This window comes from Crassostrea angulata, unplaced genomic scaffold (assembly GCF_025612915.1).
Source record: "Crassostrea angulata isolate pt1a10 unplaced genomic scaffold, ASM2561291v2 HiC_scaffold_106, whole genome shotgun sequence".
Classification (NCBI taxonomy): Eukaryota; Metazoa; Mollusca; class Bivalvia; order Ostreida; family Ostreidae; genus Magallana; species Magallana angulata.
In genome coordinates this window covers 381,347-396,792 of record NW_026441661.1, presented here as the reverse complement: position 1 = coordinate 396,792, position 15,446 = coordinate 381,347, and the positions used below count along the sequence as shown (strand labels likewise).

Genomic DNA, 15,446 nt, shown 5'->3' with positions numbered 1-15,446 from the left:
AACAGCCGTTTATAGTGTCAATATGTTTCGAGTACTAAGTTAAAAGACTACAAAAGTCGATGTTTTGCTAGATAACAGAATTCTGATAGAAATGTTAGATATGTTATGGTATTAGGCACGTATACATCGTGGACCCCCAAAAACTCTAATACTCTCAAATGTTGAAAGTATGCATCAAAATAATTCTTCAGGAGGCTGGGTGATCAACAAACTAGTCATCAGATCTGCCATATGATATATGGCCATAGACTAACATTTAGTAAAGACAAAACTAAAATTTTCAGCTTTAAAATTAGATCATTTTTCTACAGTGTATATCTTTGTGCAGATTTCCTCTTCTTACGTAGATTATAATACTGTAAATAATTGACTCGACCATCGAGTCCTCTTTGCATATTGACAGGCGATATGCAATAAAATTAGATAAAGAACATCGTTTTGTTTGTGCTAACTTGTAATGAATGATAATCATTAATACTGTTATGGTTACATTAATTATGTTTCTTTGATTAACTAAAAATCTACACTATACTGTTTTAAAGGCCTTGGATTTGACATCATACGTCTTTCCGAGGGGAAAGTTGAATGGACATTGTGTAGAGTGTCCAGTGGTATGTAGAGTCATTTTCCTACCAACTCGTTGTAACTGGATTTTGGAGGCATTACATTAAAAAAGACGAAAGTTATCACAGATGTGTTAAAGAGTGTTCTCCAAAATATCCGTATATTGGTTCCAGTAGAAAGTGTTTATCGAACGGTTCGGGTAACAAGGTGCAAAGAGGAAATAGGAAATATTATAGAGATGAAAACATTAACAATGGCTTCTGCAATGTTAATGATTGTCCTGTGCAAGAATTTAAGTGTTACTTTATACAATGTTTGACTGTATGTCCTTTTTTCACCGTCACTTACAATCATAGCTGTGTGATTAAATGTTTTAATGATAAACCGTTTATTATCAACGGCGAATGTGTGAAAAAGTGTCCAGAATGATATGTTTTAGACAATGGTGTCTGCCAAATGACCTGTTTAAATGGTCGGTATAATTTCAACAACACGTGTGTTGGAAAATGCCCTAGAAGTAAAGAATATCTCAGTGATAACGTATGTGTTTCAGAATGTCTACATCCAAAAATGTATCAAAATAAGTTATGTGTTGATAACTGTTCAGAAAGTTTTGTTCTCGACGGAAGGGACTGCAGGACAGAATGTCCCTCCGGTTATTTTGAGTATCGACAAAAATATGTAAAATTCTGCCCAGAAAGTACACTGGAAGAAAATCAAAAATGTGTAAAAAACTGTTCTAATGGATTTTTTCAAGTTGATAATCAATGCGTATTAACTTGCCCGCAAAATTATTTCGTCAACGAATCGAGTAAAACATGCGTTACTATATGCAAGCAGGTTAAATATTACGAAAAAAATAATACTCTTTGTTTGAATGACTTTCCGGAGAAAACAGTTGAAGTAAATTCGACATGTATGAGTCATTGTCCGAAACGTCAACCGTTTTTACATGGGAAGTCATGTCTCTCAAGATGTCCGGATTTGTATAGATTTGTAGAAAAGAAATTAGGACTGGACAATTCATTGACATATATTTGTGTAGAAAAGTGTTTAAAATACGCATCTTCAGTAAGTAACTTATGTGTTGATGCCTGTTCTTCGGGTGAAGTCTTGTCTCAAGAAATTTGTCAGGAAGAATGCCCAGATTCTAATCCATATAAAGTACATCTGCCTGCAACTTTATTAGAAGGAGAATTAAATATAAGCACATCTTCTTACATAACAAATCCAATCAATGCATTTGTAGTTTGCGCCACAGAATGCCCATCAAACTTTGTCAATGATAATGGTGAATGTTATGTCGATTGCCCAAATGCCAAGAAAAATATGATTTTTAATTCAAGCTGTTTGCAACATTGTCCTGAAGATTACTCGTTTATTATAAAAAAGAACAACACTTATTTATGTACAAGCTACTGTGAAAATTTACGCTTTCGACACACATGCTTAGATAGATGTCCGGGCACTCATCCCGCAATATATAGAGGGGAATGCGTACAATGTAGCCAAATTGGAATGTATGAACAAAATCAAACGTGTGTTAACAATTGCGACTTTGTTCGTTTCAAAGACCATTGCTACAATTCATGTCCACATGTTGCTAAATATGTGTACAACGGAATTTGCATTGAGTCATGTCCTTCAAATGCTAGCAAAGTAGATGAACAACACCATGGTCTATACCGACTCCTTGTTTGTACTGATAAATGTCCTGATGATAAGTTCATTTATGGCACTAATTGCGTATCCAATTGTCCGAATCCGAATACTGCACTACATAGAGGGGAATGCATACAATGCAGCCAAATTGGATTGCATGAAGAAAACAAAACTTGTGTGAACATTTGCAGCGTTGTACGTTTCAAGGACCATTGCTACAATTCGTGTCCAAAAGATGCTAAATATGTGTACAACGGAATTTGCTTTGAGTCATGTCCTCCAAATGCCAGCAAAGTAGATGAACAACATTCTGAGCAATTAAACATTTTGGTTTGCATAAAAACGTGTCCTTCAGGTAAATTTTTGTTTGGAAATCATTGCGTACACAGTTGTCCTGATAGCAAACGTCTACCAGTTCAGAGCAAATGCATGGCATGTCATGAAGTTGGAAAGTATGACGATGGATCAAAATGTGTTGATGAATGTCCAGACCTTAGGAATGAGTTTCGCTGTGTATCTAAATACTGCCCACAAAATTTAAAGATATTCAACAAAACATGCGTTCCTGATTGTCCTGCTATGGCGCCCTTTGTAAGTGACATAACTAGTGGTTATCTATCTCAGTTTGAATGTGTGGAAAGCTGTAAGGATAAAACATATACGAAAAACAATAGATGTGTACAATGGTGTGGTGATGGGTTTTACGTTTATAACAAAACGTGCATTAAAAAGTGTCCGGATGACGCGCCATTGATCTCAACTTCGGAGGACTTTATTTACAACGCAGAGTGTCTACAGCAATGAAAGGAATCGTATTTTTCTTTAAATAATAAGTGTTTGAAAAAATGCCCGGAAGGGTATTTCGCTGACGCACACCGATGCATTCGAAGTTGTACATCAAAGAATCCGTATAGATATGGTAATCTTTGTGTGCAAAGTTGTCGTACTCTTCGTCTAGGAATGAACTGCTACGATAAATGTCCTCATAAAACTTTTCAGTATAATGATAAATCCTGTGTGCAGGATTGCCCTTCAATAACACCATACAACTATAAAGGCAAATGTGTACAAGTTTGTAAATATTTCTTAATAAAAAAAACCTGTCATGAAGAGTGTCCTTACGGGCTGGTAGGATATCAAAAGAAGTGTCATCTAAAGTGTCCATCCGAAGCAAAATATAGATACAAATGGGAATGTTTTAAAAAATGTCCAAATATTACCATACTTAATCCACTGAAATCAGTATGCTTCGATTCATGTCCCCATGGAAAGTTAAAGTATCAGCAAATATGTTATAATCGATGTCCATTGCAGGCGCCGTATAATTTCAAAGGAGAATGTGTGAAATCTTGTGACGGTTATTTGGATGGTTTCAAATGTTATAAACAATGTCCAACGGGAAGGTTTGTTTTTAATGGAAAATGCATTCCGAAATGCCCCCAAAACGCTTCTTTTATAGACAGTAAGAGGTGTGTGAGCTCTTGTCCGTATTTCCATGACGATTATTTGAATTGCATCAGAAAGTGTCCTAAATATTCTTATCCACACGGAAAACACTGTAGAATTGGCTGTCCATCATCTCTTCCTTTTATAAACTCTCGTTATGATCATGATGAATGTTTAGAAAAATGTGATAGTTTCAAATATGCTACAGAAAACTACAGTTGTATATACCATTCGGAATGCAGTGCCTTTATCTATGATGATACGTGGTGTTTTCAGAAATGCCCCTCTAATGCCTATATACTACGATCGAAGGATAAACTTTGTAAATCTCTGAAACCAGTCTACATAATGATCTGCATTTTATCCGTAATAGTTAGTATCAACGTTGTATTTGGAGTGAGAGTTCTTTGCCATTACATCAAAATGCGATTGGTAAGTTTTTATCACACACTATACAGATTACTACTACTATTATTTTGTGGATTAAACTTACTGAAAAATAATAGTCAAATGTTTCTTACATTATAATAAAACATATGTTTTATCTCAGAGAGTAACCAAAAATTAAACATTGCATTAAGCAAAAGATAATAAGGGAAATGTGAGTAATATATTGCATCAATATAACAAAAGTTTATAATGTTGTAGCAAGAGGACACTATAATATCTTTCAAATTTTAGCATTTATTATATTTTTGCCATTTGAATGGAAATGCGCCCTTATAAGTGTCATATACAAACCAAAATGAAGAATGTTTTTTCTTTTTGTTAATTTTATCAGACAAGTTTTATTTTGTCATATAAATTTCCAAATTGGTGATGAATTTATTTTTTTCAAATTTAAACTTTTGTACTGGAAATGGGATCATTTAAGGAATGCAATATTCATAACAAGAATAAAAGTCGTTGAAGTTTATAAATACACTGGAAAGCGTTTTCAATTATCAATATCAGGATCCAATTTCCAAAAAAAAAGACTCCAACGGATATTCACTGGTGTATATGCAATACATTGAAAAGGGAGGGTTACACAAACATTACATTAAGAACTTTTACTCAGGTGAATGATGTTGCCTATTATATTGATATCACATAAAAAAAAATAAGGATAAAAAACAGAGAATCGTCCGGTCGGAGAATGCTGGCTTTACCGAAGAGGTCAACCTACTTGAAATTATTGAAACGTGAACTTAAATATCAACAATAAGACACATGCATAGAAATTGAGACTTATCTAATGGAATATAAAACCCTAAAGTTCGTTGTTACAATTTTAAAAATCATGGAGGATTTACAACGTGTCGTTTTTGTAATGATTTTACATATTAAAGAAACTTCTCATTGTGTGCCTATTCTGACGAAATAATCGAAATCATGATCCACACTAAATGCACATGTTTTCTTTACGAATATGTGTATATTTACATGCAAGGTGGTAGTTTATCAATGTAATTCGAAGTCTAAAGAATTTACATCAAAGTCACCCTGATCGTAAATTTTCATTTGAATTTTTCTTCCGCTTCATTGTTCCCTAATAATTAAACGTATCATCTATCTGTCAAACCGATGGCTCATTTTGTCAAAGTCAAAGACAAAAAAGATGTAATCTTTAAAGGGGCATGGTCACGATTTTGGTCAAAAATTATTTCTTTACAATGCTTCAGAAAGGCATTTTTAAAAGACAACTAAAATTTGAGTGTCATTCGTTGAGTGATAAGCAAGTTACAGAGTTTACAATTCTTAGCTATGTAAACAAAGCTTTTGTTTACATTTAGAACGTTAAAGTGAAAACTCCAGTTTTAGACCTAAAATAAATGTAGTAAACGTTAGAATCTGTTTATCTATGCTTAAAACGAATAAAAAGATGGAAAAATTAGCTGAAAAAGAACTTTAGCTGGTAAATTGAACTAATTACGTAAACAAAAACAGGGCACGAGCCTTGTTTACATGACAAAAAATTCTGAGCCCTGTATCGTGCTTTAAACTGTACTAATGACTCTCAAATTTCATTTGGTCATTGGAATGGCATTCCAAAAGCATTGTAAATAATAATCAAAGTACTAAGAGTACTGAAAGACGGGGTCTTGAAAGTTTGAATTTGTAATTGTCCTGGATTTCCTCGAATATGCTTCCAAAATTTATAAGTTTGATTTAGTTGCTACAATCAATGTTCATTCGGCTTTTTTGCAATTGTCTGATACTTGGTCTAAATTTTACTCAATCCCGGCCTTCATAATTGTAGAAAATTGGCACAACGGTATATTATGTAAAATAAGACCCCAAGGAAAATTTTTAAAATTTACTACTGACTGGGAAAATCAAGCAACTATATCAAAGTAGATAATTTTAATCATTAGATTTATTCTATTTTGTGATCCAAGGGAAAATCCACAAGTTGGACGGTATCCGTAATAAAAGTTTTATGAAAACCCCGGAAACTCTAAAACTGCTGAATTAACAAACAAAGTGAACATTTGTATACTGATAAGAAACACAGGCACCTGACGTTAGAAATATTTTTTTTTACAATAAGATTCCAAGAACTTTGACAATAAGAAGCTTTGTCACGGTCGCCATTTTGATATTTAAGACCGACTTATCTGACACGATTTTCTTCATTTGCGATTCCTGCAAAATTAATAGGTAAAAATAAATCCGTTTTTGTGTAAACTCGTGCATCACCTTCACGAATTACAACCTTACTTTGAGAACTACAAGAACAACAGCAATCTTGTGTAAGTCATTAATTTGAACCTGATAGTGAACATGAACATGAACCTGCAAATATTTTAAGCATGTTTTATTTATTAACTATTTACAAAAACTCTTTATTTAGTTTTTAAATTACTTTTTTAAAACTTATTGACTTTTCACAAAGTAATGGTAATGCATTACTTTACTCATGTAATGGTAATGTAATGCATTGCTTCAAGAAAATTAAGTAATGGTAATGGTAATTTAATGCCCTAATTCATGAAGTTATGGTAATGTAATGCATTATTTTACAATGTTATTCACCCCAAGCCTGTTTCCAAACAAGCCGGAAAACATGAACATTAACAGTTAACTTGATTCTTCAATCGATAGGATTGTATATATTATATGATGTATAAGTCTTCCAAAATGTATAATCTATTATAGAGTTTGCTTACAATGCATTGTTTGAAATTTAAATTCAGTTTAATGAACGAAAGAGCCAACGAACGAGAATGCAAATTCATACTTGTGTTTATTTTCTTTGTACAAATTCCTTTAGAGACGAACAGCAGTCATACCGCAAGTAGACTGGAAGCCAATGAAACACCTATTTAATTTGTAAAACATCTGTGTATAACCCGTCCCGATTTTAACTTCGGCTTGCGCATGAAGTTTGGTAGTATTAAGGTGAACGATTGTCAAAATAAAATTCACAACTTTTCAAAAATGGCACATTGCGTTTGGGAACTTTAATTTCGATTCCACCATCAACCTCTTCTATTGATTAATAAGCTCATACACCAACTGAATCGTCAACGGCGCTGTGCATTCAGTTACGTGTTCCCGTTCCACATTTGAACCCGAACAAGAATATTTTGATCAATTAAAAACTATTTGTTTATTTTCTAAATTGAATTTGTTTAAACACAGAGGACTTATTTAATGAGTGTTTTTATAATTATACATATTTACTGAAATGCATGAAAACTTTCTGCACTATTTTCTTACGCGTAGACTCAATTCGTGTGTTCTACGCGTGCCTTCGGGTTTAAGACTTCGGCTGACAGTAAACCAATAGACGGGGTCACGTGACCCCGTCTAAAATCAGAAAAATAGAATTTGATCAAAATCGTGACCATGCCCCTTTTAAAAAAGTTATATGATATTAGGCATTTAACGACAATTTTATCAAAAATCTTCTCTATCAATACAAAGTACATGTAAATATAATTTCAGATAGCAAGCTCCTGTAATAGACAGAGTGTGTGCAGACAAATTGAGTAACGCGCGTTAACCCAGTCGTGTTATGTTGTTTAGAATGCCTTAGTTTTCCTTTGCTTCAACGACAAGGGGATTTTATTAATTAAAAACACTACATTACTTTATACATGTATCGATGGGATAATTTGTATATTATGCTTGTCACCTTTTTTTTTAAATCCAATCACTCAAATATTTATTCAAATTCTTCAGAAAAATCCAGTTTAGGATTGCAATAGACGTTGGACCCCCCCCCCCCCCCCATCGGCCTTACCCCTCATTTTTTCGATTTTGACAATATACTGATATTCTTCTCCTTTCAATACATTTTGCTTTGTAACACAATTTGCAATATATGCTATGAATGCTTAACAATGGGTTCTATTATGTACCTTTTTTAAAGAAAAATACATTACAAAATAAATAGTTCATCGGCCTTTTACATATTCTTGTGTAAAAAAAAATGTATGTACGTCAGTATATGTTTCATATTTTTGTGCTAGTTTAATGTGACATGCGTGAAATCTATTATTCTTATTGCAATTCTAGATGTTACAGAGCCTGATTAAGATAGTATGGGACATCTCCATGTTTTAACGTACTATTCTCTGAAATGAACTAAACAATGAAATAAAGTGTAATTTTATAAATAATTTCTTTCCCAAAACTGTAACCAAACAACGCAGTGCAGTAGGTTAGAGGGTTCATTAAGAATGTGAAATTCATGATTTCGAAAAAACGCTAGTGTTTTCAATTTTGTTTACTTTCCAATTATTTTTTAAACGAAATTTAGTTAAATATTGTAAAATGTAAAAATTTTAAACCGGTGAAAGTATTTTGATTACATGTATAATGTACTTTAATCCAAAATCAATATATCGACAGATGTCCCTTAAGGTTTTGTCCATACGTACGTATTTAAGGTCTTCCGTTTCCAACGGAAGACCTTTCTATTATTGTGCGGGAAAAAAATTAAGATTATTCTTATTTTTCTTTTTTTTTTTTTGTTTCCTAGACGCGAACTTTGAGGCTTCATATCTTGCTCATTTCTAAACAGTTTTTGCTCAAATTTTCAGGGCTAATGTACTTTACAAAACACTATCTTAAGCAATTCATAAAATGTAGAATTCCCTTTCCGTTAAAGAGTTATTCCCCTTTTAAATTTTTTTAGGGCCTTTTGTTTCCAGACAAAGGCTCCGAGACTATGATAGCAGGGAATGGGAATCCAACGAATTTGAATAACAGAGACATTGTAGTTGTGCACATCTGTTTATGTTTTTAGACTACGTTTTTTATTTAGGAATAGGTAGGGGGTCAAAAAACAGGATTCAAAAAAGTGCAAAAATTTAGACATGTTTTCCTTTATATCTTTTGAACGAAAAAAATTTTGTAAAGACATGTAGAATAAAAGTTGTGCAAAATAACAAGGGCTTTCATTTGACACCAATAAAAAGGGGCTGGCCCCTTAAATTAAGGGCCAATGGCCCCTAAAAAATGTTGCTTAATAACTCAAAAACGGTTAGGATTTTGATATGGCTGTCGCTGGAAAAGTTGTTTGTTGGGATCTCATGAAGGTCGTTTCAATGTTATTTTGTAAGTGGTTTGTGTAGTATGAGTGTAAAAAGCTTTACATGTTAGCATGTACCTGTTTTTATTTGACAAGTTAACGAAAGACTTTGTGCGTACAACTGGCATGAAGTTACCGCAGAAAGTATGCTGGTTTATACAGGAGGCATTAATTCATAAGAATTTTTTTTTTAGAATACATGCTTTTTTTTAGGAGTTTAAGTCGTTGTTAAGTTCTTATAGTGCACAATCCTTAAAAACGGGAATTGGAAAACAAAACATTCTTTTTCTTTTCTAGTAAAACACAAAATATGGAATGAAAAAATATATGCATTACCTTTTTAATATAAACATCATGCATTCAAAATCTACCTTGAATCAGAGCTGTGTGTGTACCATTACGTAAGCTCTCCCTCGCCCGCGGCCGAGAAAGTCGGTCACCGTGGTCGCGGCTGGACTACCTAGCGGTCAGTGGTTATCTAATACACGAGAGTTGCGTCTCTCATATATGAATTTATTTAGCCGCGAACTCAAGAATTGTTTTAGTTTTGATTACACAAAATCTTTTGTGGATTAAACGATTGGATGTCAAGTAAGAAATACATGTAGTTCATTTAATTAATAAAAGCAATGTCATTCTCTAAAGCAATAATAGACATAGATCAATTGTGGGTTTTTAGTTTAAAATAAAGAACTTCTATTTGATAGAGTAAGGTCATTATACTGCAAACTTTTCAAATCTTCCTTGTTTCTGAGCTGTGCGTTTCTGTGCGTTGTACCTTTACGTAATCTATCCTTCGCCCACGGCCGAGGAGATCAGCCACGGCTGCATTACCTAGCGGTAAGCGGTTATTTAATACACAAGATTCGCACACCGCGACTTACACTTGCATGCATATGAACGTGTTTGAGTTAATATAGCCGTATATACAAGAACTGTTTTAATTTTATGTTATAAAGGTTTGTCCTACTTGTATATATTGAATTAAATATTTGAGTGTAAATGAATATTAATGAACGATATTACTCCATATCGGAAAAATCGTTAGACATAAACTAATGGTTGGTTGGTTTATGTAAACTACTTTAAAAACTGTACAATTAATGTTTTAAATCAACACCCCCACCCCACCCCCCTCAAATATTAAACCTTTAAATAATGATCATCCCTCGCACATGGCTGAGGAGATCCGGCGCGAGTGGTTAAGTGATCCGCAGTCGGTTCGTGTTCTTCTACATGTACCTTATGACGCGTTTATGTTTCATATTTTGCACGGACACAACTTTATTTTATTATGTTTTCAACTATTATATTGGTTTAAGATAAAGTTATTTTACTTTTACAGTTGATTAAGCATTGATTTATACGATAGCGTACAAGGTAGTTTAAAAATCAAATCAAATTATAATCAAAGTTCCATGTTACATGTTTGCGGTAGGTGCTAGCACGATAAAGGAATGCCCTGAATTGAGGCATTCGATGATTATTTTAGTAAATATTCACATGAGTTTAAACAACTTTAGATTAGATTCTATCGGTCACATATTAATCACTTCTGTAGTTTCATTGTGGAAGCGAACTCATTGCTGCCCCCCCCCCCCCCCCACTCCTCCCGCCCCGCTGACAGGTGCTCGCGCTGTATTTTTTATAATTGGAGAAAAGATATCAAGATCTGTCGAAAAACATTTTTGGTGGTTTCTTCTTATGTGTAACATTTTGTTTCACTTTCCCACCCCTTTGTTTATTCGGCCAGTCTGTGTTAATTCAATTGCCGCATGCGATCGAGAATCTTGTGCCGCTTCAGCGCACACAGCTCAGAACATTTATAGCCCCAGGTCATCAATTGTTATGTAATTGAGTAACAGTTGGAAGGGTGATTTTACTACATAAAATAATAAAATCATAATATAATATATTTTAATTGAGTACCATGCGTATAGATTCCCATAATAATTAATTTTTTTATTTCCTTTCAATGTTTACATTTAATTTTGTTCAAATAATTAATAAATTTTCTATCATTTAAATTGTGTGCTTTATCAAATTCTGATTCCGATTACCTTGAATTCATTAATTTTCCATTGGCTTTTGACAAAAGAGAGACGCCTGACCATCCAATGAAAACTAATACACAGAGTTTGATTGACAGGTTCAGCCAGGTGCAGGTCTCGCCCGATGTCCGAGGTTATGTGTGCTGCTTGTACACAGCCGAATGGTCTCAGTAAGAGTTATCGATGTAAATAGATAATAAAAATACATGCTTATCAAAACATGATCGTGCAAGTTAAAGTTGATTTAGGTTTGTTCCAATAGAAATCATGTTTCGCTAACTGTATTTAATATTTTTTATGTATAGCGAATTTTAATATTGTTTCAGTACTGAAACATCGCATGAAAACGTTAAATATACATGTACTCTGTAACTAGTCGTCTTTTAATACATATACCTTTCTTTTGTTTGTTAAAAATTCGTTCAATTTTGTTAAAGTAATGTAAAACACGCGCGCCATTTTGAAACAATTAACTTGTCAGAGAGTTCCGAATGAAATCTGATGAACGTTTCAAACGGTTCTCGCACGCTTTGCTCGAAACGATTTACACGCTTTGCCCGAAACGCTAAACGGTTTACATGAAACTCTAAAAGGTTTACACGAAACGTTTCTCGCACGTTGGCCGCACGCTTTTTTGGTGTAGTAGTACGTTTTAGGGTCTGTAAATTTTGTCAGCACGCAATTCTAAACTTGCACATAGTCTTCTAAAATTTAGAAATATTTTAATATAGAAGTTATCTTTGAGAAAAGTTTACGTGTTTTGTAGGCGAGTTCAGTTTAAAAAAGAAATAGAATTCCTGACATGAATCATGAGTACATACTGTTTAATGTTTATAACAATGCTTGCTACCCTTTGAAAATTTAACTCGCCATTAAACATGATCTCATTTTTTAAACAATGTTTGAAACGATTACATAAACTCTGCTCGACAAATAGTTTTCCTAAAATATTTTCTTCCTTTCTTTTTTCAAAACACGTTTTATATACAGACTTTCAATTACAACACATTTTTATAACAAAAGCAGAACTGAAAGTATAGTCATTATAATCGTAACATATATTTTCAACTCGCAGCAACAACGGAAGACCTACTCGGGGCTTTGCCACGAGCTCTGCTCTAGTTGTTTGATATTTTTGTGCAAGTTCAATGTAATATGTGTTAACTCTATTATTCCTATTGCAATTCTGTGTGATAGAGTGCCTGACTAATTAAACTGTCCGTGCATTCTTATGTATATCTGTTAGCTTAAATTTGTCAACTTTTCGTACGAACCAGCGTTTTAATTGTCATCGATTAATGTATTACATGTAGTACTTAATGTAAAAAAAAATGTAAAAAAAAAAATGCTACGCATCACTACAAATAAATATATTCAACATACATGTATATATATACTAGTTGTTTGTTTAATCTGTCATTTTGACGCAAATGTGAATCACTAAGTTTTAAGATCTCTTTAGTTGATATGTACTAGATGTATTTAATATACATGTATTTTCTTATAAACAAATCACTGTTAATTTTGCTTTATTTCCTTTAAAGGGACTTGGACACGATTTGACTTAAAATTTTCAAATTTTATTTTTCTATTTTCACTGTTTATACTGATAAATATAGAAGTTTATAATGCTCTGTCAAAATCTGAAAGTCAAATATAAAGTTGAAAGCAAGATACAGAGTTCATTATTCTTTGTTTTGTAAACAAAGCTCGAATATTGTCATTTTTTACATATGCGTTGTATTGGTGTAAGTTTCAATCAAATGTATCTTTCTTTTGTTGATAATAGTGTATATGAAGATATTGAATAGTTTAAATTGTTTTTTTTACATGTCATTTTGTCGAAAAAAGGTAAATCTCTACATTACATTTTTTGTAAACAACTATAAGACTCGAGCTTTGTTTACATAACAATCAATTCTTACCTCTGTATCTCGCTTGTAACTTGACTTTAACATTCAATATTTTGGCCAATCATTTAAAATGCACCAGTAAACAATTTTATACATAAAAAATAAAAATAAAATTTTTGATCTCAAATCGTGTCCAAGTCCCTTTAACAAACTGAGCACAAAGTGCACTTGGTATTAAAAACATCAATGTAAACATAGGTTATCACAGATTACAAAGCTCAACGAGACGATGCGTCACCTTTATAAGGCATCACGTTTATGAGACCACCTTTATCATATTATATGATAATCATAATTTAATCTTGGATATTCATAGATACTATTTTGACACAATATCGTATATCATATGTTAAAAAAATTGTATGATGATCATAAGTTCATTTCATACGGTATAATAAGATACAATGTTTATCAATACAATAGTATAAAATACAATATTGCATCCTATCTTACTTACAATATTCAATCATATATTACAATATACTACTGTAATAAATAATGATACAATATGAGATTGTATCATATGATATGACATTGTATTGTGTATAACATTATTGTATTTGATCACATAATACAACATCATATCACATAATACATCACAATATTGTAACATATGATATCATATTGTATAAGATAGTATGATATTGCATTGTATGAAACTGTATCATATTTTATACATATTATGATATTGTATCATATGATACTTTATAATTTGATACAACATTGTATCATATCATATGATACAATATCACATGATATAGTAAAATATTATATAATACAATATCATATTATACAATATTGTACCATATGATTGAATATTATATATAAAAATATTATATAATAGGACAATATCATATAATAGTACAATTTCCAAGTCCTTTAAGTCCATAATTAGGTCCAGATGCATCATCCATGCAAGTTTGGTGAAGATAGAACAAGTAATAACTTAGAAACAGGACCTGCAACAAAAACTTTAACCAGGTCCGGACGCCGACGCCGACGTCGGGGGTATGGCATAAGCTCCCCCGACTTCGTCTCGGTGAGCTAAAAACACTTTCTTATGTATGTTGTCATCAACTGAGCAACCCTGCTATTTCTATTTGATCATATTGAACAAGCATATGCCAAACTTGTTTTTCATTTTTTGTTTCATTTCACAATATACAAAGCCACACAACGTTACGAACATGATTGTGCTGAAACTTTGCTCCTTTTTACAACGCAGAAAACAAACACAAAACAACTGATCATGACTGTAAACACTGTTTATATAGATGGAATAAATGTACTAAACAAAGAAGATTTCGCATTTTTTAACAAAACATTCTTCAGTATTTGCGTGTTCTAGTGTCTTTGTGGCTGATACAGATGAGTCCAATACATTTCCTCAATGACACAAATAACGTACATGTGGGCAGCAAGCGGGGTTTGTATTATAATACGAAATGAAAATAACTAAAAATGTCTATAATTTAATATGAACCGTACAATTGCTAAAAACTGTAGAAATCTAAATAAAAACTTAAAGGAATCACTTTTTGAATTTTTTTTTATTATGAGGTTGTTATGCCCTGATCAAATCTGATAAAAAGCCCTTTTGGGCTTTTAATTATTTGATTTGATCACGACCAACCATAAATCACCAATTAATAATCAAATTCCTTAACTAAAGTCGTTACATTTCACTTAACCTTGCAATCATCATACACCTGGTTACCGACAATGGTCCATTTTAAGTATCACAAACAATATAAGCGTACAGTATGGCCATCAGTTTCTTGTTTCACGTTGCGTTTGTTCCAATTTTGGTCAAACTGTACATGTAGTCAACATAATGTGTAATGTTATGCTGGTGTGTGGGGTAGCCTGTAACAATAGAAACCATTAACTAAGATACACAGCAAACAATTTACAGAACAGAACAACAAATATATTTTTCAAAAAAGCGCTTTAGTAAAAAATTTATAAGCAGGTATTTTTTAGAATAGAGAAAGATTATGAATTTATTCAATAATTCAGCAATGCAATGTTATATTACCATCATTTTTAAATTCTGTAGGAAGTTTTAACATTAAATATGCACCAGTACAAACATATACACACATGTAGATGAGGAAAACCAAAGATAATGAGAGATGCTGCTTTTATCAATTTGTGATCAAAGTATGACACTTTTTAGCAAATGTACTTCTTCCAGAAGAACTTGTTTGTTTATTATAATGTTTTTTTACTTTAAGTTTTTATTTTGTACATGTACATTCACTGTTTCAGATGAACGTCAGGTGT

At 32.5% G+C, this 15,446-nt stretch overlaps 3 protein-coding genes across 4 annotated transcripts in view; 1 reads left to right on the top strand and 2 right to left on the bottom strand.

Annotated features, from left to right (window-relative positions):
• LOC128169174 (beta-galactosidase-1-like protein 2) overlaps nt 1–15,446 on the bottom strand; it is a 128,099-nt gene that overhangs the window by 25,057 nt on the left and 87,596 nt on the right. The window lies entirely within an intron of this gene.
• LOC128169187 (proprotein convertase subtilisin/kexin type 5-like) lies at nt 618–5,010 on the top strand. The gene is made up of 2 exons (XM_052835352.1): nt 618–4,104; nt 4,780–5,010. The coding sequence occupies exons 1-2, from the start codon at nt 3,187–3,189 to the stop codon at nt 4,858–4,860; spliced, it is 999 nt and encodes a 332-aa protein (XP_052691312.1). The 5' UTR covers nt 618–3,186; the 3' UTR covers nt 4,861–5,010.
• Nucleotides 14,042–15,446, bottom strand: part of LOC128169194 (glutamine amidotransferase-like class 1 domain-containing protein 1) — a 93,980-nt gene continuing 92,575 nt past the window's right edge. Inside the window, exon 8 of one of the 2 annotated variants that reach the window (XM_052835360.1) lies at nt 14,042–15,026. In XM_052835360.1, the coding sequence (XP_052691320.1) occupies nt 15,005–15,026 (22 nt within the window). In that variant the 3' untranslated portion in view covers nt 14,042–15,004. The remainder of the gene's footprint in view (nt 15,027–15,446) is intronic. The other variant, XM_052835359.1, reaches the window with a different exon arrangement.

Coding starts and splice junctions, on each gene's coding strand:
- LOC128169187 (XM_052835352.1), top strand. CDS start 3,187: ATGAACTGCTACGATAAATGTCCTCATAAAACTTTTCAGTATAATGAT. Junction 4,105..4,779: donor ATTACATCAAAATGCGATTG/GTAAGTTTTTAT, acceptor AAAAAAAATAAG/GATAAAAAACAGAGAATCGT.